Here is a 27120-nt window from a genome sequence, read left to right as displayed (position 1 = left end):
GGAGGGGTCAGAGTGGGAGGGGGCCGGCATACTATCTCACCGTTGCGGTAGTGTTTCTGGGCGCAGGCGCTGTTGAGTCCGTCCACACACTGCCCGGCCGTCAAAGTGAAGTCGTCCTCACAGGAGTCACAGTCGTCGTAGTTTGGCCCCCCGCAGGAGCGACACTCACGGTGACACGGCTCACACTCCTGGCTCTCCTCGTCCACGTAGAAGCCCTCCGCGCAGTGTTCCACGCACTCGCCATCTGGACACACACACACACACACACAGGGGCGCAGTAAAGGGGGGAATGATTCTAGGGGCCCTGGTCAGACAGGGGCCTTGCAGAACCCCATACTTTCCTGTATCGTTTTGGTATATAAGGTCAGTCCATCTCAGCTTAAGGATATTGATGGGTCTTAGCTTCCGTACTGAGCCAGCGTGTATGTGTGTGTTAATGTGTGTGTGTTAATGTGTGAGTGTGTGTTACCTGAGATGTAGTGTCCCTCCTCACACCAGTAGCATTGCTGAGGGTCACAGTTGACACAGTGTCTGTCCTCACAGCGGACACACGTCATGGAGTCCTCAGCACTGTACGTCCTGTCTGGACAGCTCCTGTAGCAGTCTGGACCCAGCCTGGGGGGGGGGGGAGACGGAGAGAGGGAGAAGAGGAGCAGAGAGGGGGCGAGAGAGGACAAGAAATAAAGAATGGGAGAAAGAGAGGATGTATGGGTTAGCTGCGTTAATACATAACAACGAGAGCGATGGATGTGATACAGCAATTATGCTATGACAAAAAACTGCTTGATGAACTCCATCCAGGTGTGGTCCTGTGTCTGACTTACTGGTAGTAGTCCTCAGCACAGGTGAGGCATTCTCTGGGGTTCTCTGTTAGAAATACAAGACCTGCATCAATCACTGACCTCAGAACAGAGCTTAAGAACAGAATACATGCATACATGTCTGTATTAGACCATGTCTTCAGTAGTGCTGATCTGGGATCAGGTCCCAGTGTTTCCTCAAAGCTGTATTTATTGTAGTCCTAATCCTAGAAGTTTGGCTGCAGTTTTCTGTGCGTCCAGCAGGGGGCAGTGTAGCACTATAGCAGACACGGCCGTCTTCCCAGGTCCCTAGTAGAGCTAGACTGACCTCTTCTCTCCACTGTGGAGCCTCACAACTCCAAACAACTCTTTCTAGATTCCACTAATCTGCTAAACCTTCTACTGTCAATCACAGCCGTCAGACTCGTTACCTAGGGAACGGCTTTGTTGTCCGCCGGTAGCTTTGACAACCCCAGGAGGAGAGAGAGAGGGGTGACAGAGGAGGGAGGATGAGAGGAGGAGGAGTGGTAGAGAGGGATGATAGTCGAAGAGGAGGAAGAGAGGAGGAAGAGAGGAGGAGGAGAGAAGGTGTGATGGACAAGAAAGACAAAAGCTCATTCTTTAGCTGAGTGCCCTCTGGGACATTCCTCACCAGCTCCCTCCCTCCCTCCCTCCCTCCCTCCCTCCCTCCCTCCCTCCCTCCCTCCCTCCCTCCCTCCCTCCCTCCCTCCCTCCCTCCCTCCCTCCCTCCCTCCCTCCCTCCCTCCCTCCCTCCCTCCCTCCCTCCCTCCCTCCCTCCCTCCCTCCCTCCCTCCCTCCCTCCCTCCCTCCCTCCCTCCCTCCCTCCCACAGGGCCACACCAGGCCTCTATCCCCCAGAGCTACACACAGCATCATTCTACAGAGGCAACAAGCCTCTACCTGCAGCAGCACTTACTAAGGGAGTGAGGGAGGGAGGGAGGGAGGGGGGAGGGAGGGGGGGAATGAGAGTAAGTGGTCGGAAATCAAGCCCTCAGGCTCCATCTATTTGACATCAGACAAAAAACGCTTCACATAAATATTAATGGAGCATGCCAAGATGAAAACTTCCACAGCCTCTGGACACACACACACACACACACACACACACACATACACATACAGAAACAGGTAGTTACCCAGACGGCAATAACCTATCACAAATTTAGAGTAGAGCAGTAATCTATGAAACGCATTCAAAAACAAACACACTATAATTCACTCACACTTGCAGAGGGAAAGAGAGGAAGGGAGAGAGAGGAAGGGGTACATTTGGGGAGAGAAAGAGAGAGAGGGAGAGAGAGAAAGAGAGAGAGAGATAGAGAGAGAGAGAGAGAGAGAGAAAGAGAGAGAGAGAATGGGAGAGAGAGAGGGAGAGAATGAAGGGGAGAAAGAGAGAGAAAGAGGGAGGGAGAGATGAGGAGAGACAGAGAGTAAAATGTGCAGCATGCTGTGAAGAGGGTGATAACCACTGGCGGTTGGATGAAAATGACATGATGCATAATAAGTGTTGGGGGGGAGGGTGGAGGTAACTGAGAGGAACAACAGAGGAAGAGGAGGGGAGGTGGAGAATAGAGGGCTTCTGTCTTGTATTCTGTTTCTTATCACGCTCTCTCAGGCTGGAGGGGGCCTTGATGGGTTACACACACACACACACACTCACACACACTCACTCACACTCACTCACACAGGTTTTATAGCTGTGGTGATTGCACATGTCATCTCTTGGCCCTTGGCAGAAACTATAATCTCAAAGTCTTTATCTGTGGCTCTGTAGCTAAGACACTTCTCTCTCTTAGCTATAAGTACCAACGGACAGACAGAAAGAGACAGAGAGAGAGACAGAGAGAGAGATACAGAAAGAGACAGAGACAGAGAGAGAGACAGACGGAGAGAGACAGACAGACAGACAGAGAGATACAGAAAGAGACAGAGAGAGAGACAGAGAGAGAGACAGACGGAGAGAGACAGACAGACAGAGAGATACAGAAAGAGACAGAGAGACAGAGAGACAGACAGACAGAGAGATACAGAAAGAGACAGAGAGACAGAGAGAGAGATACAGAAAGAGAGAGAGAGAGACAGAGACAGAGAGAGAGACAGACGGAGAGAGACAGACAGACAGACAGAGAGATACAGAAAGAGACAGAGATACAGAAAGAGACAGAGAGAGAGACAGAGAGAGAGACAGACAGAGAGATACAGAAAGAGACAGAGAGAGAGACAGAGAGAGAGATACAGACAGACAGACGAGGACCCCCCCCCCCCCCCCTGTATGTATGTGTGTGTCTTCTTACTCTGCAGGCACTTCTTGCAGCCTTCCTCACATGGCACACAGTCCTCATACTCTGGATTTTCCACCTCACCTACAAAACACACACATTTACACACATACAGAATAAGCCTTTGTTTTGTGTAAAATACAATATTTTCAATGGGAATATTATAAATATTATAGGGAACAAATACCTCATGCTGCCTGTGAGGCTGTGTGTGTGTGTGTTCGGTAATGGCAGGTTGAAGAGACAGGGCTCAGGATCAGTCTAGACATGTCTACAGATGAGAAGAATTTCTTCCTCTCTCTGTGTCTCTCTGTGTCTCTCTGTGTCTCTCTCTCTCTGTCTCTCTCTGTCTCTCTCTGTCTCTCTCTGTCTCTCTCTCTCTCATCCTCACACTTTCTTTCTCTTGCCTTTCTTCCTTTTCTTCTTCCTGTAATCTCTCAGTCCATAATCTGTACTTCCTATCTTGCAGTCTTATCTCCCTCCCAGTCCTCATAATAATAACATATTCATAATAATAAATACAGCAGGGGCTTTCTTCCACAGTGGCAAACAAAGGGGGGATTTGAACCTGCGTCCTCTTGATCGGCAGTCAAAAGCCACTCCTTTCCCCAAGCTACACCTTTAGGTTAGATTGTAAATTATGGCTACATATATTTTATTTTTTATTCCCCTTAGTATTAGCTTGACCCCCCTTAGTATTAGCTATACTTTGCTCCTTTTGTATAGTTAGTCCAGATATTTAAGTGGATTTTTCAATATTCCTATATGTTTAATGTATGCACCTCCCTGCTAAAGTAAATTCCTCGTTTGTGCAAACATTCATGGAGAATAAAATCCATTCTGATTCAGATTGATCTCTCTCTCAGCCCACTGTCTGTACCCTAACCCCTCCACCAGCCATCCCCCTCTCCTGAACACCACCCCTCCACCAGCCATCCCCCTCTCCACCTGCCCCCCCTCTTCTGTCATGGGAGCAGATGAGCCTCAGGAGCAACAGACCCTCTGATCTAAATATTGTGAGTGTCTTTCTAAGAGAGTGAAGGTTGTGTGTGTGTCTGAGTGTGTGTCTGAGTGTGTGTGTGTGTGTGTCTGAGTGTGTGTGTGTGTGTGTCTGAGTGTGTGTGTGTGTGTCTGAGTGTGTGTGTGTGTGTGTCTGAGTGTGTGTGTGTGTGTCTGAGTGTGTCTGAGTGTGTGTGTGTGCGTGTGTCTGAGTGTGTGTGTGTGTGTGTCTGAGTGTGTGTGTGTGTGTGTGTGTCTGAGTGTGTGTGTGTCTGAGTGTGTGTGTGTCTGAGTGTGTCTGAGTGTGTGTGTGTGTGTGTGTTCCTACCTTCACCACATTCGAGAGGGACACACTTCCCGTCTTTAAGGTAGTGGGCGGGGCTACAGTGCAGGCAGTGGTCGGGGGCGAAACAGACCGAGCAATGGGCGGGGCATGCCTCACAGCGGTTCCTCCAGGAGGGGGAGAAGGAGTCGGGGCATGCATCCCTACATTCCCCCCCAAACAGGTACCTGGACACCTGATACTTGTCTACAAGACAGACAGATGGACAGATGGAAACATACACACACAACCAGATGTATGCTTAGACACCTTGGCACAAGGAGGCCCAGACTAATCTGAAGGGAAACACCGTATATCTCCTGTGCTTATACACACAGACCCTCCTTACAGAGTTTTCAGTATTAGACCAGACTCCACCCTCCTCCTTCTCCTGCTTCTCTCATCTTCCTGGGAAAGTCCCACTCCATCCACAACCTTGAGCCGTGACATCAGCTCTCAAAGTCTAGTCTCCCCTGTAGATCCCCCCCTCTCAACTTCCAAAAGGAGAGAGCAGCGTGTGAGTCTCTCTCAGGAGTCCTGGTGTTATTGTTTGGTCTCTCTGGCTTCCACATGGCTTCAGTTTAAAACAGAACCACATTTCACACGCACAGCGACCGTCTCGCTGGCCGGCTGGGCGACTGCACGTGCCAAGTGAAGAGCTGAGGGCTTTGAATCTGCAGCGAATCTGTTCCTGATCTGGTGAGGTCGTGTGTGTGTGTGTGTAAAGTGTGTGTCAATATTAGGACCACCTAAGGAGATGTGAAGCCTGTTAACAGTGCTAGTACGCCAGAGCTTCAAACCGCTGTTACCACACAGGCTGACCTAAACCACGCGCAGCCCAGACACACACCAGACCCCCGTGTTTCCAACAGGTGTGGGTGTCAGGGCAGCAGCCTACCCTTGTCACAGCTGGTGCAGTTGTCCGGCCCGCCGTCGTTGCATTCGTGGCAGGTGTGGTGGCACAGGTGGCACTGGCGGTTCATGGCGTAGCGCCCCCTCTGGCAACGGATCACACACTTGCCCTCGTCAAAGTACCTGCCCAGGAGGAGTGGGGAAGGAGGTCAAATTCTCCAAAACATGCTGTCGAGAAACTCATAACTTCTCAATTGTTCCCCTCTTCAGCTAGCAAGGAAGGATGTGTATTTGATGAATTTCAACAGGGTCCAGATATCGTTACAGTTCATCCCCACGTGTCACAACCAATAGAAATAGCTGAAGGCTGGGCTCCTCTGATTGGCTGTGTGACCTCTGACCCCTGGCCTCACCTGCTACTGGGACAGCTGATGCAGTCCTCCACCTCGGGGCCGGTGCACAGCTGGCAGGTGGCGTCACACAGGTGGCAATTCCCGTGTGAGCTAAAGTACTCACCTAGGGACAGGTGCACACACAGCACACTAAACATCACGCCAGTACAACTAACCCTGCCCTAGGCCCTGTCCTAAGCCTGAACCCTGCCCCAGGCCCTGTCCTAAGCCTGGACCCTGACCTAGGCCCTGTCCTAAGCCTAGACCCTGACCTAGGCCCTGTCCTAAGCCTAGACCCTGCCATAGGCCCTGACCTAAGCCTAGACCCTGCCCTAGACCCTGACCTAAGCCTAGACCCTGCCCTAGGCCCTACCAAGGTAGACACACACAGGAGAATCACACTGTGACGTCTATCTCTACATCTTACCTAGACCCAGACAGTAACTTGGGGAGATCCCGATAGTATAACCTGCCCTAAAATAGATGGGACCTCCCTGTCACCCTAACACACAGGATAGGAGACTTATCATCCAGCTAGTTCCCCCAGAAAATTGACCGAATGATCCCTTTACCTTATAGGCCATTTCCCAGACTTGGATTACACCAGTCCTAATGTAAAGACAATTCAATGAAGATCTGCATTGAAAATGTTTTTTGTCTGGGGAACTGGGCCATAGAGTAACATTACCCTACCTTGTTAGAGATGTAACAGTCTCTGGTTATATCCACCAGTAACCCCACACACACACTCTCTCTTGCTCAGTGCTGACAGAGAGAGGATGGTGCTGTGTGTGTGTGTATCAGTGTTTGTGTCAGAGCCTTCCAAAGCAGGGTTGTCTATTGGTCTTTGGACTGTGATTTTCTGTGAAAAGCTGAACTGTTTTCATCAAAACAAAAGCTCCCCTTTGTGTCCTAGCACAGGAAGAAGCCCCAGTTCACCCCCTCTACACACACACACACACACACACACACACACACACACACACCACCTCTCTCAAACACACCCACACACACACACACACACCCCATCTCTCTCAAACACACACACAGACACAGACACAAACACACACACACACACACACAGGAATAACTGAGCACAGATGGACGCCTTCAAACTTAAGATTTAAACGATGAGAAAGAAAGTAAACAACTTTGCTGAAGGAGTTGGCAGTTATTCACATGAAAAAACACATGTATATTAATATATGTATAATCTAATCATGTTTAATATTTATATCAAGATATTGAGAGGGAACTGCAAGATAGAGTGACGACAGATCCAGGACTATTTACAGGCTGAATTAATTAATTCCAAATTTTAAAAATGCTAAACGAATTAATTACTTTTGCCAGATTTGAGAGAGTGGGCGTTAATCTTTCTCAGTTTTGTCAGTCCTGTTCTTCTCTACCATATGGGCATACTTTAGTGTTGCCGCGAGGTGACCTGTAGATGGGCGAACGTAACAGTCCTGCTAAGCTTAGCTCCAGACTGCAGGAGAAACTCTCCTCCTGCTGCTGTTAAAGGACACAGGGACACAGGGATAGAGGGACACAGGAGAAACTCCAGGGTTCTACAAGCCAACTGCCACTAATGAAAATCCCCATAGAAACAAGAAAACAAAAAAGCAAACAGATTAAACATTTTAATAAGAAAATTAAAGTAAAAAATAAAATCCCAAACTAAGGATTTAGAGAAACATTAATACGCATTGACACAGGTATTACAGTTGAAAACAAACAAAAAAATATATATAAGGGGGGGGGGGGGTGTCTTCTACGACACGTAACTAAAGGTCAATTCAAGTCATCTTAAACAATGACAAAGAACACATTTTAGTTAACCGAAGGGCTCCATCCATCTTTATTTTTACTGAACCAGAACCAGCAGTACATCATGTTTACCTAACACTGCAACACTCCAAACAGGAAGTATGTCACGACTCACCACCAGAGGGGCGGGGTCTAACCCATGTGGATGTTATAGAATTGGAATACAGAACGTTCAGAACCTTCTACGGGGTTCTACGGGGGTGGGGGTTCCGTCTGCAGTTGTTCCATCAGGGCCAGGACTAACAGGACAAGGTTCTAGGTCACACGTTATAGATCCGGCTGGGTAGGACCCGACCTGTGTGTGTGTCTGAGGTGATACACACACATGCACACAGTGAAACACATTACATCAGAATGTTCCATTTTGATTTAATTCATTCCGAATTAAAAAAACTTTTTTTAAGTCCATAGATATCAATAGATAGAGCCTTTTACATTGAAAATCTTTATTTTATCACGCAGACCTGAATTGATAAAATTGAACCCATTATAGATCCCGCTCCTGGTTAGAGGTGAGGGGAGTTTAAAACTGTAGGTCCCACTTCACTGATTTCACCGTGAAGTAATCAAGTGCACTCCATGTATTGACCAATATGATCTGATTGAGATTTGTAACAGTCCTGTGTCGGTGCTGTGTGGTGACCAGGACCAGCAGTGGGCAGGAGAACCAGGCCTGCCCAGAGAGGGAGCTCATGCCCATCACTGCTGCTGCAGGTGAGAGGGGCAGGGGCCTAAAGAACACCTTGTACAGGTGTGTCTGAGAGGGGTAGAACGTTGTTCAGCTACCTCGTAAAGCAATGTGAGCAGGATGGATGCATGCTATTTGAATCTTTTCCATTTCTATCCCTTCCCATGCTCACACACACACACACACACACACCACACACAGTCAGAATAAAGAGAGAGGATGAGAAAAGGGTAAGCGATGAGGATGATGAAGATGAGCACCAATGATGGTCAGACAGGCCAGAGCAGGGAGCCAATAGTGAAGGCTCGTTACAGGACTGTGATAGAGGGTTCTAACATCAGTCTTTTCAAGTGTTTCTGTATTTGTCCGTGTGTGTGTGTGTGTGTGTATACATGCACACAGCTGAGTGTGTATATATCTCTCTCTCTCTATATATATATATATATATATATATATATATATATATAATGTATACATATATATAGCAAAGTCAAGCCCAGACAGTTTTCACATTATTAAGTGAGCTTTCTGAAGTTTATTTACAAACAGGCCACCTGTCTCCTCCATGGTTCATCACGTTTGTCTGTGCATCCAATGAACACTCAGATTCAGTGGGCGGGTCACTTCCTTTCAAGCTACATATCCTACACTGGCAAAAAAAATAAAAATAATAATAATAATAATAATAGGAACAATTATTTTGGCATCGATGCTTTGGTCACAAAATACCGACACATGACTAGTTTTGTTTATTCGTCTGTTTGTCCATCCCAGTCGTATGACCCCTGACCTTGAGTCCCCGTACAGAAAAATAAAGGTAGGTTTGTTGTACTTCTGTCATCGCACCTCCGACACAGTTCCTTTAAGAGGCACGGACTCTCTTATAAATTACGTGACCGTGAGCGAGCGTGCGTGAGGGCTGGCTGGGGGTGGGGGGGGGGGGTGGGGGCGTGGATGCTGGGGCGGGGGGGGGGGGGGGGCTGTAGAGAGGGAGAGGAGCCTCCCCCCGCTCTCCCGACCCCTCTGTGACCGCCGCCCGCCCCCCGTCCTGCTCCTCCTCCCCCCTCACGGCCCGCCCCCCCGCCCTCCCTCCTCATTCCTTTAAGGAGCACGTTCTGCAGCACAGCTGCTGCAGCACCTTCCGCTGGCACAGGTTGTTCTTTTTAACGAGCACGCAGAAACTGCCCTCCGCCCACGATTCTTCATTTGCTTTCCACAGACCAGGAAGAAGAGGCGGGAGGGAGGATGGGAGGTCGGGGGGGGGGGGGTTGGATTGGTCAGGAGAAGGCAGAAAGGGCCGTGTGATTGGTAAGGATGACAGGAAGGAGGGGGGGTGGATCAGGTGTGATGTCATCAGAGGGGGACAGAGTGAAGTCCGTCAGGAATGTGTTGGATCCACATCAGGAGGGGAAAAATGAAAAACAAACAGATTTTTGGGGGAGGGGTAGAGGGGCAGAGGAAGGGGGGGGGGGGAGAGAGAGAACGGCAAACAATTAGAGAGAGAGTCCATGTTTAATTTGTCATCAAATAAAACTTCTTCAAGTGGATCGCCAGTGAGCCAGACAAACCAGTCTCTGTTCACGTTCGATAGGCTACCTCTCACAACAACTAACTGAGCGGTTTGGCCAACAGAGCTCCTGCCTGGGTTTGACTGGCTGACTGAGGATGCACTGGGAGTATGAGGAAATCATCAGCAGAGGTCACACAGAGGTCACAAAGGACTAGCTGGTCTTACTGGCGGACAAGCTGGCTGGAACCATGTTACCAGACCAAGCAAACCAGTCAACCAACCGGTCAACCAGCCAGCCAGTCAGACACTGAAACGATTCTGTTAGCTTAGAGGGCTTTTTGCAACGTGCAGGATCCATGCAGAATCAAGGATGGAGACTACAGGTGAACACTAGGAAGCAGGTGATGAAGACAGGAGGGGTGACATGCTCTGCAGACTGAGAGGACAGCAGATGACATGCATGACACTCATGCATAGAAACTGAGATGGGGAGACAGCCTAAGGTGAGGACTACAGAACGCGCGTGAATACGGTGTTTGTGTGTGTGTGTTTAACAGAGAGAGATAACGGAGACAAGGTGTGTTTTGAGAGAGCGATGGATGGAGTGTGTTCAAGAGCAGAGTACTGGGAGTGTGTTAGTGTGACAGAAACATGTTGAGAGAGAGACAGAGCAGGAGAGTGAGTAAGTGCGATGCAGAGCAGGAGAGAGAGAGACAGAGAGAGAGAGAGAGAGAGAGAGAGGTGCAGAGCACTCACCATCCTTGCAGATGGTGCTGACCACACAGACTCCTGCTTCCAGGTTGTATCCACTCACACAGGTGCTGCAGTTCCTCTCCCCAGAACCTGAACACGACTGGCAGCTGTGGTCACACCTGGGAGACAGAGGGGGAGAGAAAGAGAGGGAAGGAGAGAGGGTGAGAAAGAGAGAAGGTGAGAGAGAAGGGGAGAGGGAAGGGAGAAAGAGAGGGAAGGAGAGAGGGTGAGAAAGAGAGAAGGTGAGAGAGAAGGGGAGAAAGCGAGAGAGAGGGAGAGGGTGAGAGAGGTCTACACAATCAGAACTTATATTAGGGATCGGGTCCCTTTAGGAGGATGTGATGTCACGCAGGAGGATGTGATGTCACGAGGCAGGACGTACTTCTTGCATGACTTCAGGGCGTCTCCTTTGTCTGAGGTCTGCTCGGAGAGATAGTATCCCACGCTGCAACTGGGGACACAGCGCCACTCTTCCAGGAAGTAGCCCTCCGCACACTTGTTGCACGCCTCGATCCCCGTGCCTGCAGGCAGGAAGTGAAACGTCAGTGAGCTTCTCTTCCCGGGACACAGTCGTAGTTAAGGTGGTGGTAACCGGAGAAGGGTGCTGTGGTTACCTGCGCAGGTGGCACATGCCCTGTGGCACGCTTCACACGCCCTCCTGTGCCCGTTGTAGTAGGTTCCGGGGTCACAGGTCATCTGACATTTGTTGTTCTGGAGGCTGGACAGGCAGACAGGCAGACAGTTGAATCAGCAGGTTGTACCAGTCAGAACAATCTTCAACTAGGACAAAGCATGATAGCACAAGAGGTTGGGGTGTGTGAGTCAGTATGTGTATGTGTGTGTAAGTGTAAGTGTATGTGTGGGAGAGTGTGTGTGTGTGTGTGTGTGTGTGAGGGAAAGTGTGTGTGTGACTGTGGGAGGGTGGGTTGAAAGTCCACAGGAAAGCAGCACATCAGGTCATAAACTCTGTTCTGAGAAGTTACTGTGAGGGTTCTTCTCTGTAAAGGCTGGCTGGTGGTTGGATAACTGGATGGCTGGCTGGTTGGCTGGATGGCTGGTTAAACCAGCTGGCCTACATTAGCCACATTTCTCAGAAAGCATCTGGTTTGGTTTTCCCACCTTTCTCTACTAGTGAAGTAAGACGGGAATGTATGTGTAACCGTGGGAATGTGTGTTACTGTGGTCTTGTAACACATGTTACTGCCTCGTCCTCCCACACCGCCGACACAAGAAACTCTGCAGGATGGGACTCTTGATGTCAGAGAATGGGGAGGGGGGGGGGGGCTGCTGGGAGGTCAGGGGTGAATCAGGGGAAGTTCTGCTCACCTCATCCCATGCTTGCACTCTGAGCACACGCTGGATGAGCTGCACTTCTTACAATTCTCATGACATCTCCTGCACATGCTGGCATCTGAAACACAGGAAGGAGGAAGTCAAACTGGAAGCAACAGCCACACAGACAGGAACAGCCACACAGGAAGGAGGAAGTCAAACAGGAAGCAACAACCACACAGGAAGGAGGAAGTCAAAACAGGAAGCAACAGCCACACAGGAAAGGGGAAGTCAAAACAGGAAGCAACAGCCACACAAGAAGGAACAGCCACACAGGAAGGAGGAAGTCAAACAGGAAGGAACTGACACACAGGAAGGAACAGCCACAAAGGAGGCAACAGCCACGCAGGAAGCAACAGCTCTACCTTTGTAGAGTGTGTGTGAGAGGGTGTGTGTGTGTGTGTGTGTGTGTGTGTGTGTGTGTGTGTGTGTGTGTGAGAGAGTGTGTGTGTCTACCATGGTCAAAGTAGAAGCCGTCCTCGCAGCTGGCCACACAGGTGTTGGAGCCTTCGCTGAGATAGTAGCCCGTCCGACAGGTGGTGCACTGGTCGCTACGACTACCCACGCACGTGTCACACTGAGCGGAACACTTCTTACAGCGTTTCCTGTCGTCACGGAAAAACCCAGTAGGGCAGTCCGACACACAGGTCCTGCAGGGGAGGGGGGGAGGGAGGGAGGGAGGGAGGGAGGGAGGGAGGGAGGGAGGGAGGGAGGGAGGGAGGGAGGGAGGGAGGGAGGGAGGGAGGGAGGGAGGGAGGGAGGGATGGAGGGATGGAGGGAGGGAGGGAGGGAGGGAGGGAGGAAAGAATAGGAATGATGATAATGCTTGTTGTTATCAGCGGCTGATTGAGGCAGGAATGCCAGTACTCTGAACATGTCAATCATAAAGCTGAGAAATTTCTGTGCCGGCTGACAGTAACCCTCTCCACAGAGCTGGACAGTAACCCTCCTCTCCACAGAGCTGGACAGTAACCCTCCTCTCCACAGAGCTGGACAGTAACCCTCCCCTCCACAGAGCTGGACAGTAACCCTCCTCTCCACAGAGCTGGACAGTAACCCTCCTCTCCACAGAGCTGGACAGTAACCCTCCTCTCCACAGGGCTGCACAGTAACCCTCCTCTCCACAGAGCTGCACAGTAACCCTCCTCTCCACAGAGCTGGACATTAACCCTCCTCTCCACAGAGCTGGACAGTAACCCTCCTCTCCACAGAGCTGGACAGTAACCCTCCTCTCCACAGAGCTGGACAGTAACCCTCCTCTCCACAGAGCTGGACAGTAACCCTCCTCTCCACAGGGCTGCACAGTAACCCTCCTCTCCACAGAGCTGCACAGTAACCCTCCTCTCCACAGAGCTGGACAGTAACCCTCCTCTCCACAGAGCTGCACAGTAACCCTCCTCTCCACAGAGCAAGACAGTAACCCTCTCCACAGGGCTGGACAGTAACCCTCTTCTCCACAGGGCTGCACAGTAACCCTCCTCTCCACAGAGCTGCACAGTAACCCTCCTCTCCACAGAGCTGGACAAAGTTCACCGCATGTGTGCTCATGAAAACAGTGTGCGTGACAGCAACCCTGTAACCCCCATTCCTATGTGTGTCTGTACATGTCTAATGTGTGTGTGTGTGTGTGTGTACATGTATAGTGTGTGTGTGTGTGTGTGTGTGTACATGTATAGTGTGTGTGCCTCCATCTACATGCTGTATCCTCAGCAGGTGCAGTCCAGCCCATCTGGTGGAGCGCTCCTTAAACCTGCTCGGCCCGCTCTCCTCCACACTGATTATACATGGTGAAACAGGGCCCATACACACACACACACACACACACAGACCACCTAGGTTACTATCCCCCATCACTTAGTCCAGGCCATCAAAGTCAGACACAAGGATGTCATTACATAAGCATTAAACTGCCCCCTTTCCGTTCCCTAACCCCACCCCTGGGTGACCCTCCTCCCTGTAGCGCTGGTAGATGAAGCGCTCCTGGAGGGGATGCTGTGTTAGAGAGCTCTAATTAGAGGGCACACGCAGTTCTTTAGGAGGCCTTCCAGCCGCTCTCCTGACGACTGCACAGCTGTCTGTCAGCGAGCATGTGAACCCAGCTGTCTGTCAGCCAGCATGTGAACCCAGCATGCTGCTCACAGGGACCCTGAGAGCAGAGTCCTAGGAAACCTGGCGTTCTAGAACCCGGAGAGGGACAGCAGGCGTTCTGGAACCTGGTGTGGTGTAGGTTCAGTGGAGTGCTGTCGTTCCTACCTGGTGTTGTTCTTGAACTTGAGGAAGTAGTGGAGACAGTTGCTGCACTGGTGAGGGCCTGGACCTTCACAGCCGTTGTCACTGCACTCCCTGTCACAGGGGCCTGGGGACACACACAAGAGCCCGCTAGCAAACCGCTGCCCTTTGTTTCTGTCGTCAGGGGTCGTTAGGGGTCACCACCTACCGTTGTACTCCTCTGTGAACTCCTCATCGATGGGGGCCTCGGCAGAGCGCATGTTCTCAACGTGCAGCGAGGAGTAGGGGTGCACAGAGGTCCCATACAGAACCAGCGACCATTCCTTTAGCTTGCCTAGGGGAGGAGGGAGACGTCAGAATATCACCACACTCGCCAACACTGGAGAACACTGGAGAACACGAGACCGACCTGGAACCTTCTGGCTGCGGAGCTGCGAGGGTGAGTCGTGGATCTCCAGGATCCAGTCTCCAGCAGCCTTCTCCCCCCAGCAGTGTGTGGTCATGAACTCCCAGTTCTTAAAGCCCTCCATGGAGTGGTCAAACAACCTAAGGGAGGCACACACACACACACACACCACAACATTGGAGTTTGAGTGAGGCTCAAGAGTGTTTAGACTATGTATGTGTTTCCAATTTTTATCTGTGTGTGTGTATGTGTGTGTTTATATATCTGTGTGTTTGTGTACAAGTGTGTGCGCGTGTGTGTATCTGTGCGTGTGCTCACCTGTTGGCCAGCAGCTGAGACTTGGTGCCCGAGGGGGAGGTGAGGTTGATAGACAGGTCCCCACGGCGAGGGTGTGTGATGGTGATGCGCACCACCACGTGCTCCAGGTAAATCACATGGTGGTTGGAGTTGTCGATGCACCCCGTCGCTTTGTACACCGTCCGCACCACATGCTCTGGGCGGATTGTCCTGCAGGACGCAGCCAATAGGAGAAGGTCAGTCACCGCGCAATCAGCCAATCGGATCGCAGGACCTTTCATTGTCGGCTGAAGCCATCTCAGGATGTTATAGAGTCTGAACTTGTACACAAAACACTCAAGTAGACAGAGACGTGCTGCAACTTTTCATCCCAAACAGACTACACTGTGATGGGTGTTGGAGGGCAGGAGGAAGTGACATCATGAACACCCCCAGGACACGGAGAGCATGTGGTTAGGGAGCGAGGTGCAGCTTCAGACATGACTAATCCTCCCAGAGGCTGTCTGAGATGACGGCTGTGGAGCCTCGTCCAGCCAGCTCGGAGATGAAAACATACGGCCCTGCCAGACACACACACACACACACACTCTCTCACACACACACACACACACACACGCTGCACAGCATTCCTAAGAAAAAGCAGGGTTTACATAACCCGCATATGAAGAGAGGGATCGGGCTTGATAAGCTAGTGATTCACAGGACTGGTACACACACACACACACACACACACACACAGTGACCTCCATGTGACTAGTCTCTCAGAGCACTCCTACAGATTCCAGCTGCAGGCTGAAAAATAAGGGTGTAAAACGCAGAAGAACTGGCAGACCCTCCATCTGGATTGGAGGGAGAGTGTGACAGTCAATCACACACTCACTCGCAGGAGCAAACTGGATTACAGAGAGCCGGTCAGCATCGGGAGACTGAACCCCCAGAACTAGCTCTTGGCTCCTAGAATGGCTAATACTAAACACACACACACACACACTATATACACGCAATTATAGGCAGAGAACTTGTCGACAGCCATGTGTGTGATTGATAGTACAGGGCAACAAGGGGGACTTCCACATGTGTGTGTGTGTGTGTGTGTACCTGATCTGACGGTCGGCGCTCTCCACACAGATGTGTTGCGAGGGGACTTGCTTCCATCGCTCCGCCTCCTTCACCATGGCCTCTGCGTCCATCAGGCCGAAGCCATACAGGTGGCTCACTGGAAGACACGCCCACACCAGGAGTGAGCGCTGTGATTGGTTGTCGGACTGCCGATCACTTCCTGGTTTTCTGATACACCCTTCCATGTTCCCTTCCCTACTGTCATCTGTGCTCTGACGTGGTTGGCTGAAGTCCTCCAAGGGGAGTGTTGCAGAGAAGGAGACCGTTTCTGATTGGTCTCTGAGTGGAAGATCTGTCACGGATCAACCACTCATGTTTCACTGTCTTTGCCTCGCCAATCAGACAACCAATCGGAAATGATCTTCCCAGTCCCTCCCCCCTCTTCTCTCTCTGTCTCTCTCTCTCTGTCTCTCTCTCTCTGTCTCTCTCTCTCTGTCTCTCTCTGTCTCTCTCTGTTTCTCTCTGTTTCTCTCTCTCTGTCTCTCTCTCTCTGTCTCTCTCTCTCTGTCTCTCTCTCTCTGTCTCTCTCTCTCTGTCTCTCTCTCTCTGTCTCTCTCTCTCTGTCTCTCTCTCTCTCTGTCTCTCTCTCTGTCTCTCTCTCTCTCTCTCTCTCTCTCTCTCTCTGTCTCTCTCTCTCTGTCTCTCTCTCTCTGTCTCTCTCTCTCTGTCTCTCTCTGTCTCTCTCTCTCTGTCTCTCTCTCTCTGTCTCTCTCTCTCTGTCTCTCTCTCTCTCTGTCTCTCTCTCTGTTTCTCTCTCTCTGTTTCTCTCTGTTTCTCTCTGTTTCTCTCTGTGTCTCTCTCTCTCTGTCTCTCACTTTTAAACAGTCGGTTGGACACACTCCAGACTGGGACTGCTGCCTGGCTGACCCACATGCAGTACACACACACACAGACACACACACACACAGACACACACACACAGACACACACACTACACCCCGTGGACTCCCTGACAGGTAGTTGGCAGATTGCAAAGTAGTTTATGTAGCTGTGGTCTGTGTGTTTGTGTGTGTGTGTGTGTGTGAGAGTATGAGCACGTGTCTGTATGTGTGTATGTGTGTGTACCGTTGTAACCCGCGGCATTGGTTTTCCAGTCGGGGGCGTTGAGGTGACCGGCTCGAGACGTCTTGACGATGATGTGCTGGACGTCCCTCCAGGTCAGCAGTGAGCTGTGGAGGACAACACACATGACACACACACACATGACACACACTCTCTGACAGCAGACCAGCGTTTATCTAGACAGAGTGTGTGTTTGGAGGAGAGGAAGCTGAACAAGTGCAGGGTGACGTACAACCCTCCGTCCCTCCAATTCCAACTGTGCCATCTCCATCTCTTCGTCTTTCCCTCCCTCAATTCTCTCCCTCTTTCACTCTACACCCCTCTCTCTCTCCCTCCCTCTCTCCTCCATCTCCCTCCCTCCTTCTCGCCCTCCCTCCCTCCTTCTCTCCCTCCCTCCATCTCAGATCTCACGTGAGAGCCCTTCTAAGATGGCCGCCATGTGTCCTTTCATGTACAAAGGAGCAGGAAGTGGGTCAGCAGCTTCACCAGGAATCCCCTCATCTGCCCACCAGATGCTCCCTCCCTCCCTCCCTCCCTCCCTCCCTCCCTCCCTCCCTCCCTCCCTCCCTCCCTCCCTCCCTCCCTCCCTCCCTCCCTCCCTCCCTCCCTCCCTCCCTCCCTCCCTCCCTCCCTCCCTCCCTCCCTCCCTCCCTCCCTCCCTCCCTCCCTCCCTCCCTCCCTCCCTCCCTCCCTCCGCCTAGACGTCCAGACCAGCACATTCCGACCTGCAGTGGAAGCCTTCCCTCGAGTCACTCGGACCCTCCTCCTCCCTCCCTCCCCCGAATCTTGAACCTGGAGGTGGACAGTATCCGAGTAACAGGCACATCAGACAGACAGAGAGACAGACTGAGGGGAAGGAAAGACAGAGAGAGACAGAAAGAAACAGACAGATGTCTGTCTCACCTCCTCTAAATCCCCCTGCCCAGCATCCTTCAGTGTTCCCTTGCATCCTTCAGATGGCCCACTCTGTACACACACACCCCTCCTTAACTAAACCACCAGCTGTTGGTGTGTGCGAGTGTGTGTGTGTGAGAGAGAGAGAGACGATGTTAAACATTGACAGAGCCCAGATGATCAAAGATATTCTGCATCAGCAGCCACTCCTGAAACAGAAATACCATCATGATTACCAGGGACGTTTGATCTTCCTGGGCCCATGTGGTCCTACGATAACTAGGCCATGGCATCCGTCTAACAACAACAACAACACGCCTGCTGATTGGCTGAAGATGTGAGATAGCCCGATCTAATCTGACCCACCACCTGTGAAGATACACCATTAAATATCCAGCCAGGGCTGCAAGATCCTCTTTCACACCTCTCTCTCCTCTCCTCTCTTTCCTCTCCTCTCTTTCCTCTCCTCTCTTTCCTCTCCTCTCTTTCCTCTCCTCTCTCCGTCTCCATTTCCAGAGGATGGAGAGATGCAGGGACAAAGGGAAAGAAGGATAGAGGGGTGTTTGTATGGAAGGGAGGAGGGCTGGAGTGATACAGGGATGGAGGGATGGAGGGGTGGAGGGATAGAGGGATGCCGGGGTAGAGGGATAGAGGGATGGAGGGGTGGAGGGATAGAGGGATGGAGGGGTGGAGGGATGGAGGGATGGAGGGGTGGAGGGATAGAGGGATGCCGGGGTAGAGGGATAGAGGGATGGAGGGGTGGAGGGATAGAGGGATGGAGGGGTAGAGGGGTGGAGGGGTGGAGGGTTGGAGGGGTAGAGGGAGTGTTCTTACTTTGCCTCCAGGGCCAGGGCGATGATGGCCGCAGCCATGGGGGCAGAAGCTGAGGTCCCAGTGTGGCTGTCTGTACAACGCTGCCTCAGATCTGTGGTGATCTGGAGGGAGGGAGGGAGGGAGGGAGGGAGGGAGGGAGATTGAGGCACACCTGAGACTATACATTCCAGCTTTGATACGCTACACTGCTGCAGATAAACACACACACACACACGCCACCACCATGCGGGCACATACACACACACCCTGGCTCTGTGAGGAAGCTCCTGTGAGGGGAATGTTGCACGCCTTCGCCAGACCAGCCAGAACACTCCAGTTAACTGTCCGTGTGCCCCACTGCACTCTGGGATGCCACGCAGGGAGGGGGTCAGTCGAGGACACCGAGGCCAGGCACCACGGGCCAGAGGTCATGGCGGGTAGAATAAGCCTAGTGTGTGTGTGTGTGTGTACGCCTCTAAGAGTGTTGGAGTGTTGGTGTTTTCATTGTCACAGTCTTCTCAGGGTGATAATCCAGACCCCATCTCTCACACACACTCTCCTATCTCACACACACACGCACAAATACATACAGTATTTAGTATAGTATATAGCAACTTTTTTAGTTGCTTTTGTAAGATGCAGAAGCAAAAGAACACTTGATCTGCAGGCAAAACTCCCCCCCCCCCCCCCCCCCTCCCACACACACACACACACACACTCACTATCTTGCGGTCGTAGTTCTCTCCGCTGCTGTAGGTGGTGGTGAGGGTGGAGGAGCACTCTTCCAGGTACCAGGGCTTCCTTCCACTCTCAGCTGTGCTGGAGATGGAGATGGTGTAGATGCTGTTGGTGTAGCCGTCGCACGAGCAGTGGTCGCGGCTGCGCCCGCCGTTACCGGACGCCCACACGAAGATGGAACCTCGGCCCTTTCTCCCCTGATGGAAAACGAGAATCACTTCAGGTCAGTTCAGGCTGAGCAGGATGTTAAGAACACAAAAACTGTATCCGACAATGGGCTCCAGTTTTGGCTAACCGTTTCTGTTACGGAGGTGGTTGGCAAAATTACAACATGGTTGTGTATCATTTCACCAGATTAAATACATTTTCAAGAAAAACTGAGTTATAACTTGGTTTTACAGATCGTTCGCATATTTTGTTTGTTTTAAGGTGCAACATATTAGCTACCGTCCAATTCAGGGTTCGATAGCTAGCTTATCGGCGACGAGTTGCCGCTGGTCGCATGAAATTCGAACTTCCACATTGCACAATGACAACGTCTTCACATGAAAATGTCACCGTTGTCTCAACCTCGATATATAAAGATCCTAGGAGGCCATGAGAGAGCAGCGGGTGGTCTATTCTAAGATGCTGAACGCTCAGGGGAGGAGAGCCAAGCAGAGTGACAGCCCATAGTGACACCAGAGCTGTCAGCAGGTCAGATTCTACTGCCACTGCCGTTCAAGGCCACGGACAGACGTTCGCTCGCCTCACATGCTACACAATCACACACACTCAGAACACCTACAGGAATAGGTTTCAGAGACAAGCGCGCACACACACACACACAGGAGGAATAAAAGGTGAATAGGGGCACTTCAAAGGGGGGTCTGTGAGGAAGCGATAAGAGGAAAGCCCTTCAGAGTGGAGGGATGAGGCAGGAGTAAACAATGATGGAGGAAAGAGAGAGAGAGAGAGAGAGAGAGATAGACAAAGAGAGAGAGAGAGAGAGAGAGAGAGAGAGAGAGAGAGAGAGAATCAGAGGGGGAAAGAGACAGATGAACACTGGTGGGAGAGGAGCGAGAGAAGAGTCATCCAGAAGCTGGTGAAAAGTTCACCTGTGGGAGAGCCGATTAGAACCATGGAATGTAGAGGAGAAGAAAGGAATTCCAACACACACACACACACGCACACACACAACTCGGAAGGCATCTCCCACACCTCTGCTCTAATAGATTCAGCCTGTCAGCCTGTCTCTCATAGCACTGCTCTGCTACATGCCCTCTGCTGTGCAGACAGACAGGTTGGCAGACGGACAGGCAGAAAGACAGACAGACAGACAGGCAGGTAAAAGATTCCCTCCATTAAGTCTATGAACACCAAGGTGTTTATAAGAGCGTGTTGTGTTCTAAAGAAGCTTTCGTACTGTGTACTAAGAGAACAAGTCGACACTGAGAGTGACAGGTTCTGACCTCAACACTTCACCTCTGCTGAAACTCTCATTTAAATATGCATACGCTCATAAATATGCATACGGTTATTTGAATATTCTAATGAGACAGGCCTCACTAATCCAGCGTCTAGGGGCACTGATAAGAGGAATCGTTGAGTGTGTGTGTGTTTACCAGAACCCATGAGAACCCTGAGAAATTTTGTTTCACTCGTTCTTTGGAAAACATACTGTTTAATGACGCGTGTGCATCCGTACGTGAGCAGTGTGTCTGTATTCAGCGTGTAAGCATGTGTGTGTGTGTGTGTGTGTGTGAGCCCCACCATGCGGATGCCATTCTCGAAGGCCTGCCGGGCGAGCGAGGCGGGCCCGTCCACGGTCTTGCCGTCGTCGTCGGGGCCCCAGGAGGCAGAGTAGATGTCTATGTGCTGAGGCTGCAGGCTGAGGGACTTGGCCTCCACCATGTCTGTCACATCCCCATCCAGCATCCGCACGCCTGGACACACACACACACACACACACACAGAGCACACACACAGAGCACACACACACACACAGAGCACATACACACACACACACACAGAGCGCACACACACAGAGCGCACACACACGTTAATAAACTGCCTTAAAGTGCCACTGCAATTTCCCCTCAGGGATAAATTAAGTTCAATATTTTTAAACACGCATACACAATTTAACAGACGCACACACACATTAATAAACACACTCGCACACACACAGGTAAAATAAAACTGCCATAAAGAGCAATTTCCCCTCAAGGATAAATGAAGTCCAATCAATGTTAATCTAACACCTACACACATTAATACACAAACACGTAGGTGTAATGAACAAACATTCAGCCTCACACACACACACACACACCGCATCCACCCAGGTAATAACAACATGCTCAAACACCTGCACGCTGTATACACTACATGTCACACACACACACACACACACCGCATCCACCCAGGTAATAACAACATGCTCAAACACCTGCACGCTGTATACACTACATGTCACACACACACACACACATGGGGAATAAACACACACATCAAATGAACACAACAGATACACACCTCCAATCCGAGCGTTGTAGGCAATTCCCACAATGCAGTGGGAGTTGTTAGCAGATGCTGCCACTTCACCTGCACACCGTGTCCCGTGTCTGAGGGGGAGCAGAGGGTTAAACACACACACACACACAGGAAACTCAGGAGAGATGGCCCAACTGTAGTTTAAACCACAGCATTGTCCCCCCCCTCCCCTCATACACTTACAAACACGTGAAAGTATGCAAACTCTGACAGGAATCCACAAACACCAGAGGCTTCCCAGAGAGCTGGCATTGTGGAGGCCTGGGACACACACACACACACACACACTGACAGGACTGCTTATCATGGTCACCCAGCACTGTAGGAACTAAGGAAACAGAGCTATTCACACACACATGCATACATGCACGCGTACACACACACACAGTCGTGACAATCAGACAAGGTCAGTGACCCGTGTTTCAAACACACCCACTCTCTCCAACTACACACACATTAGATGACAAAACCATTTCTTCCTCACAATCCACACACACACTCCACGGGACATGCACCCCTACAGGGAACATCTGCACTACCGCCCACCACCCCACCCCCACCCCCACCCCCGCCCAGCTTGGACCGCTGCCATGGCAACCCCGCCTCCATTTCTGGGCTGGAGGACTTAGACCCCCAATCCCCTAAACATGGTCCTCTAGACCCCCATACCTCCAGACTGCCCCTAGACATGGTCCTCTAGACCCCCATACCTCCAGACTGCCCCTAGACATGGTCCTCTAGACCCCCATACCTCCAGACTGCCCCTAAACATGGTCCTCTAGACCCCCATACCTCCAGACTGGGGTACCCCAGTGATTTGTTACCACACAGACCTCCAGCCCTGCCTGCCTGCCTGTCTGTCTGCCAACCTGTCTTCTGTCTGTCTGCCTGCCTGCCCGTCTGTCTGCCTGCGAAAGTCACAAACACAAGACAGAACTCAGGGCTGACTCGGCCTACATGATCCTGTGGTGTGGAAGTGGGGGCGGGCGGACTAGCATTAGCGGCCTAGCTTCATCCAGAGCCAGAACGCAGCCCCACTCAAACTTCCTCCTGTCTCTTTAAGAAAACCAACTACCGCTGAGGATCGACTGCATGCCAAGGCTGCAGCCGCCAAAACCCTCCAACCGCCAAATTGGCACAGGGCTCGTTGGGAGGGGAGCCACACACAGACACACACACACTTGATCTATACAGAGTCTCACACCAACTCAATCAAACCACAGCCCCTCAGGCCGGCCACATCAAGAGGTGCTGTGGGGACATGGGGTCCAGCACGCTGTCTCTCTGCCCGCCTGTCTCTCTGCCCGCCTGTCTCTCTGCCCGCCTGTCTCTCTGCCCGTCTGTCTCTCTGCCCGCCTGTCTCTCTGCCCGCCTGTCTCTCTGCCCGCCTGTCTCTCTGCCCGCCTGTCTCTCTGCCCGCCTGTCTCTCTGCCCGTCTCTCTCTCTCTCTCTCTCTCTCTCTCTGTCTCTCTTTGTCTATCTCTCTCTGTGCTGTGGTCTCACTTGTTCTCGTTGCTGGCATCGTAGCGCGGCATGGGGTCCATGTCGTTGCCGTTGACGTCAAAGCTGGCCTGGTTGTCCTGGAAAGCAAGGAGGACGTGTTCACAACCACCATTGTACATGCTTATACCACTTAAGACAGGGATCCATTAAACCATGGTAACCTGTCCTCTCAGAGACAGACCGTCTGAGAGCGAGAGCGAGAGCGAGAAAGACAGACAGACAGACGTGCACATTTCTACACTAACTTCCAACACACACATAGCTACGAACCAATGCACACACACTTACATAGTTCTGTATGAGGTCTGGGTGGTTCCTCTCGATGCCGTCGTCCAGGATGGTGACCACCACATCCTTCCCTGTGTAGCCCCTCTTCCACGCGCCCATGATGTTCATGCCAGACTGGCAGTTATGGATGTCGTCGTTACAGTGCTGGAATGGAGAAGTGTTGTTCAGTTGCTGACAGTCATGGTCCTGTTCTGCAGTTACTGATGGTCTTTATTCTGGTCTAGTTATGGGATGGCATGTATAAGGAAGTCAAGAGCCCTTGGGTTCCAATCCCCCTCTCTGTACAAGGCTTTGGATATAACAAGGAGATCCAGAACTCCTAGTTTCAAATCCCCCTCTATACTTGAACGAATACAGTATTTTATGACTATGCTGTTCTAGTCTTGGTCCTGTGAGACGGACACGGAGTAAAGCAGCGTTAGAATGTGGAGCTGGTTTACTGGGCTGACGGAGAGAGGTGGGGAAGACCGAAGACCGTAACAACGCGATCATATGAAGTCCCAAGTAGGACAAGTCTCAACAGATAACGTGAGCAATTAAGTCCACAAACGTCCTGCCTAACTCTCTCCCTCTCTCGCTCCCTATCCCACACACACACACACACACACACACACACACACACACACACACACACACGTACACACGCACACACCCCAGAGGACTCTGGCAGCTGTTATTGACAAAGTTCAGAAAGTTCTGTCCAAAAACAGGGAAAAATAAGTTGAGGATCTGAGGTCAAAGTGTTTGAATTATCTCTCCAGAGGGTTAACCATTCACAGATCTGAGGACACACACACACACACACACACACACACACTGAGGCAGTCGACACACATATCTGGCTCAAAGCAAATCCTTTGTAGCATTGGTAATCTCAGAGAAATGTGCCAGAGGTCGTCTAGACAGTCTCCTTGAAGGCACACACCCATAATATCTCTCTCTTTCACACACGCCCTAAACCCACCCATGGAAGCGGCAGTAACTGGGTCAGGGTTAGACCCCTAACCCTAAAAGCTGGGTTGCGTTTGATTTGCATACTTACAATGTACCACATACTGCTCCATTTGGCATCGTTGAAATGGATGTTCTGGGCAGGGCTGGTCAGGGCCGAGCTAGACACCGGTGGGTTTGGTTTGTAATCCCTCTTGATCCTTTTCTTGACCACCTGCTGTTGAATCCATTCAACCTATGACACAGGGGCCTATTGGTCAATGGGTGAAGAACAATCAGCCAATCACCACACAGGGATCTCTCACTTAGAAGTTGGGAGTTCAACAGATTGGATTTGTTATTTGAACCGTCCAATACACACACAGACTTGCAACTTGGCTGAAACTGACGCGAACACACACTTGAAAGTGCACTTAAACATAAACATTCAGCCAAACGCATACAACCACAAGTACACACACAACGTCATAAACCTCTCAGGTCACATCAATCTCTTTAACGTTATGGATTCATGACAAGTTCCCGGCATTCTTTGGCAGCTGGTCTGCGCGAGGGAGAGGCAGCAGGAATTTTTCCAATAGCAAAAACCTGACATTTGCAGAGAAACCTTGAAGCTGGTATGGGTGTGTGTGTGTGTGTGTGTGTGTGTAGGGGTCCCCTGTCCTAAGCCAGGCTGATTCTGTCCGGGTGAGTTGACAGGTATGGGGCCCCTTCTTAAGACAAGACCCACACAGTTCAGGAAGGAAGACAGACAGGAAGGAACACACAGACGGGAAGGAACACACAGACAGGAAGGAACACACAGACAGGAAGGAACACACAGACAGGAAGGAACACACAGACAGGAAGGAACACACAGACAGGAAGGAACACACAGACAGGAAGGAACACACAGACAGGAAGGAACACACAGACGGGAAGGAACACACAGACAGGAAGGAACACACAGACAGGAAGGAACACACAGACAGGAAGGAACACACAGACAGGAAGGAACACACAGACAGGAAGGAACACACCAGCATAGGGGTTTTGTGTTCAGTATAGGGGCACCAATGACAGAAGAGGATGCTGATGAGGGAGGAAGCTAGTCTTCACAACCCAATTCATCCCTCAATCCATTCATCCCTCCATCCATATCTCTCTCTGGAGCTGATAAGAAAAATAAGGAGATGGAGGGATGAAGGAAACACGTAACAGGAGAGAAAAGAGGGGGAGAGGAAGAGAGCAAGCAAGAGTCAAAGACTCTCAAGGAGAGAGGGAGGGGGAGATTTGTGTTTGGGGACAGAGAGATCGCTGCTGATATGTCCACTGAGCCGTCACCAGTCTCCTCAAAGCAAACCATTTACACACACCATTAAGCCCTAAACAGAGTCATCAGGATCTGTGAGTGTGTCTGTGTGTGAAAGACTGGTGGCTCAAACAGCACAACTAAACAGAAATTTCACATAATCCCCACATCAAAGTCCAAAACCTTTTTCCTCCACATCTAACCCTTGTGACCTTGGAAAGGTTTCTCACTGTTCCAGCAAAGTCCAATCTGCTGTGAGCTGCACATCTGCTTGGCTGCCAGTCAGCACAGCAGGCCATAAAGCAGAAAGCCCTGCCCTGTCGCCGCGGAGACCTGTGTGATTACATAGAACTGTACTGGTCCAACAGGTAGGTCACATGACGTGCCTAATGCATCTGTCTGACTCATATGGTTTCGCACGCAGATGTGCAGATGCACACACACACTAAGCTGTCTGTAGGCTGAGACAGGATGGGGAACTGAGAGAGACAGACAGGCAGAGAGACAGACAGACAGCCAGACAGACAGACAGACAGACAGGGACAGAGAGACAGAGAGAGAGAGAGAGAGAGAGAGAGAGAGAGAGAGAGACAGCCAGACAGAGAGACAGCCAGAGACACAGACAGAGAGAGAGAGAGAGAGAGAGAGAGAGAGAGAGAGAGAGAGACAGCCAGACAGAGAGACAGCCTGAGACACAGACAGAGAGAGAGAGAGAGAGAGAGAGAGAGAGAGAGAGAGAGAGAGAGAGAGAGAGACAGAGAGAGAGAGAGACAGGCAGAGACGGACAGGTAGAGACAGACAGACAGGCATAGAGAGATACACAGAGGTCCATTCTTCTCCACTTCAGGCATCGATCTCAAATCACCTTCTGGAACCAGCTACTGTCTTAGGCGCTACTGTCAAACCTAAACCAGACATGTTACAACAGGAGATGACCCCCCCAGGCTCCGCCCTCAAAGGCTCCCCCCCCCAGGCTCCGCCCCCGGCATCATCAGGGTGAGTCTTGGTGGTGTTGTGTGGCTCATCTATAATGCAGGTGTGGGTTGATGACCTGTGGTGTGTGTGTGTGTGCTGGCTGGGGATTGGCTGACCTTGGGCTCCATGGAGATGAAGTTATGGCGCCCCAGGCTGGACAGGGTGGACCTCTTGATGGTCCGACTGTGGAAGAAGTGGTAGTGATCCTTCAGGTCCCCAATCTGGAGGGGGGGGGGGAACAA

General features: G+C 51.2%; 1 protein-coding gene across 1 annotated transcript in view; it reads right to left on the bottom strand.

Annotated features, from left to right (window-relative positions):
• Positions 1 to 27120, bottom strand: part of pcsk5b (proprotein convertase subtilisin/kexin type 5b) — a 36600-nt gene that overhangs the window by 5447 nt on the left and 4033 nt on the right. Inside the window, exons 2-27 of the mRNA XM_084690310.1 lie at positions 26995 to 27099; positions 24704 to 24847; positions 23662 to 23805; positions 23374 to 23450; positions 21853 to 21941; positions 21088 to 21260; positions 19320 to 19532; positions 18619 to 18719; positions 16894 to 16997; positions 15808 to 15925; positions 14731 to 14919; positions 14416 to 14552; positions 14215 to 14340; positions 14031 to 14133; positions 12234 to 12427; positions 11772 to 11856; positions 11060 to 11163; positions 10828 to 10966; positions 10449 to 10564; positions 5686 to 5788; positions 5319 to 5455; positions 4427 to 4627; positions 3115 to 3183; positions 825 to 867; positions 470 to 615; positions 41 to 244 (exon numbers count right to left, since the gene is read on the bottom strand). Coding sequence (XP_084546436.1) covers positions 41 to 244; positions 470 to 615; positions 825 to 867; positions 3115 to 3183; positions 4427 to 4627; positions 5319 to 5455; positions 5686 to 5788; positions 10449 to 10564; positions 10828 to 10966; positions 11060 to 11163; positions 11772 to 11856; positions 12234 to 12427; positions 14031 to 14133; positions 14215 to 14340; positions 14416 to 14552; positions 14731 to 14919; positions 15808 to 15925; positions 16894 to 16997; positions 18619 to 18719; positions 19320 to 19532; positions 21088 to 21260; positions 21853 to 21941; positions 23374 to 23450; positions 23662 to 23805; positions 24704 to 24847; positions 26995 to 27099 — 3364 coding nt within the window. The remainder of the gene's footprint in view (positions 1 to 40; positions 245 to 469; positions 616 to 824; positions 868 to 3114; positions 3184 to 4426; positions 4628 to 5318; positions 5456 to 5685; positions 5789 to 10448; positions 10565 to 10827; positions 10967 to 11059; positions 11164 to 11771; positions 11857 to 12233; positions 12428 to 14030; positions 14134 to 14214; positions 14341 to 14415; positions 14553 to 14730; positions 14920 to 15807; positions 15926 to 16893; positions 16998 to 18618; positions 18720 to 19319; positions 19533 to 21087; positions 21261 to 21852; positions 21942 to 23373; positions 23451 to 23661; positions 23806 to 24703; positions 24848 to 26994; positions 27100 to 27120) is intronic.

This window comes from Hypomesus nipponensis, chromosome 24 (genome assembly GCF_054491055.1).
Source record: "Hypomesus nipponensis isolate SF chromosome 24, ASM5449105v1, whole genome shotgun sequence".
Lineage (NCBI taxonomy): Eukaryota > Metazoa > Chordata > Actinopteri > Osmeriformes > Osmeridae > Hypomesus > Hypomesus nipponensis.
This window is presented reverse-complemented; position numbering and strand designations above follow the sequence as displayed.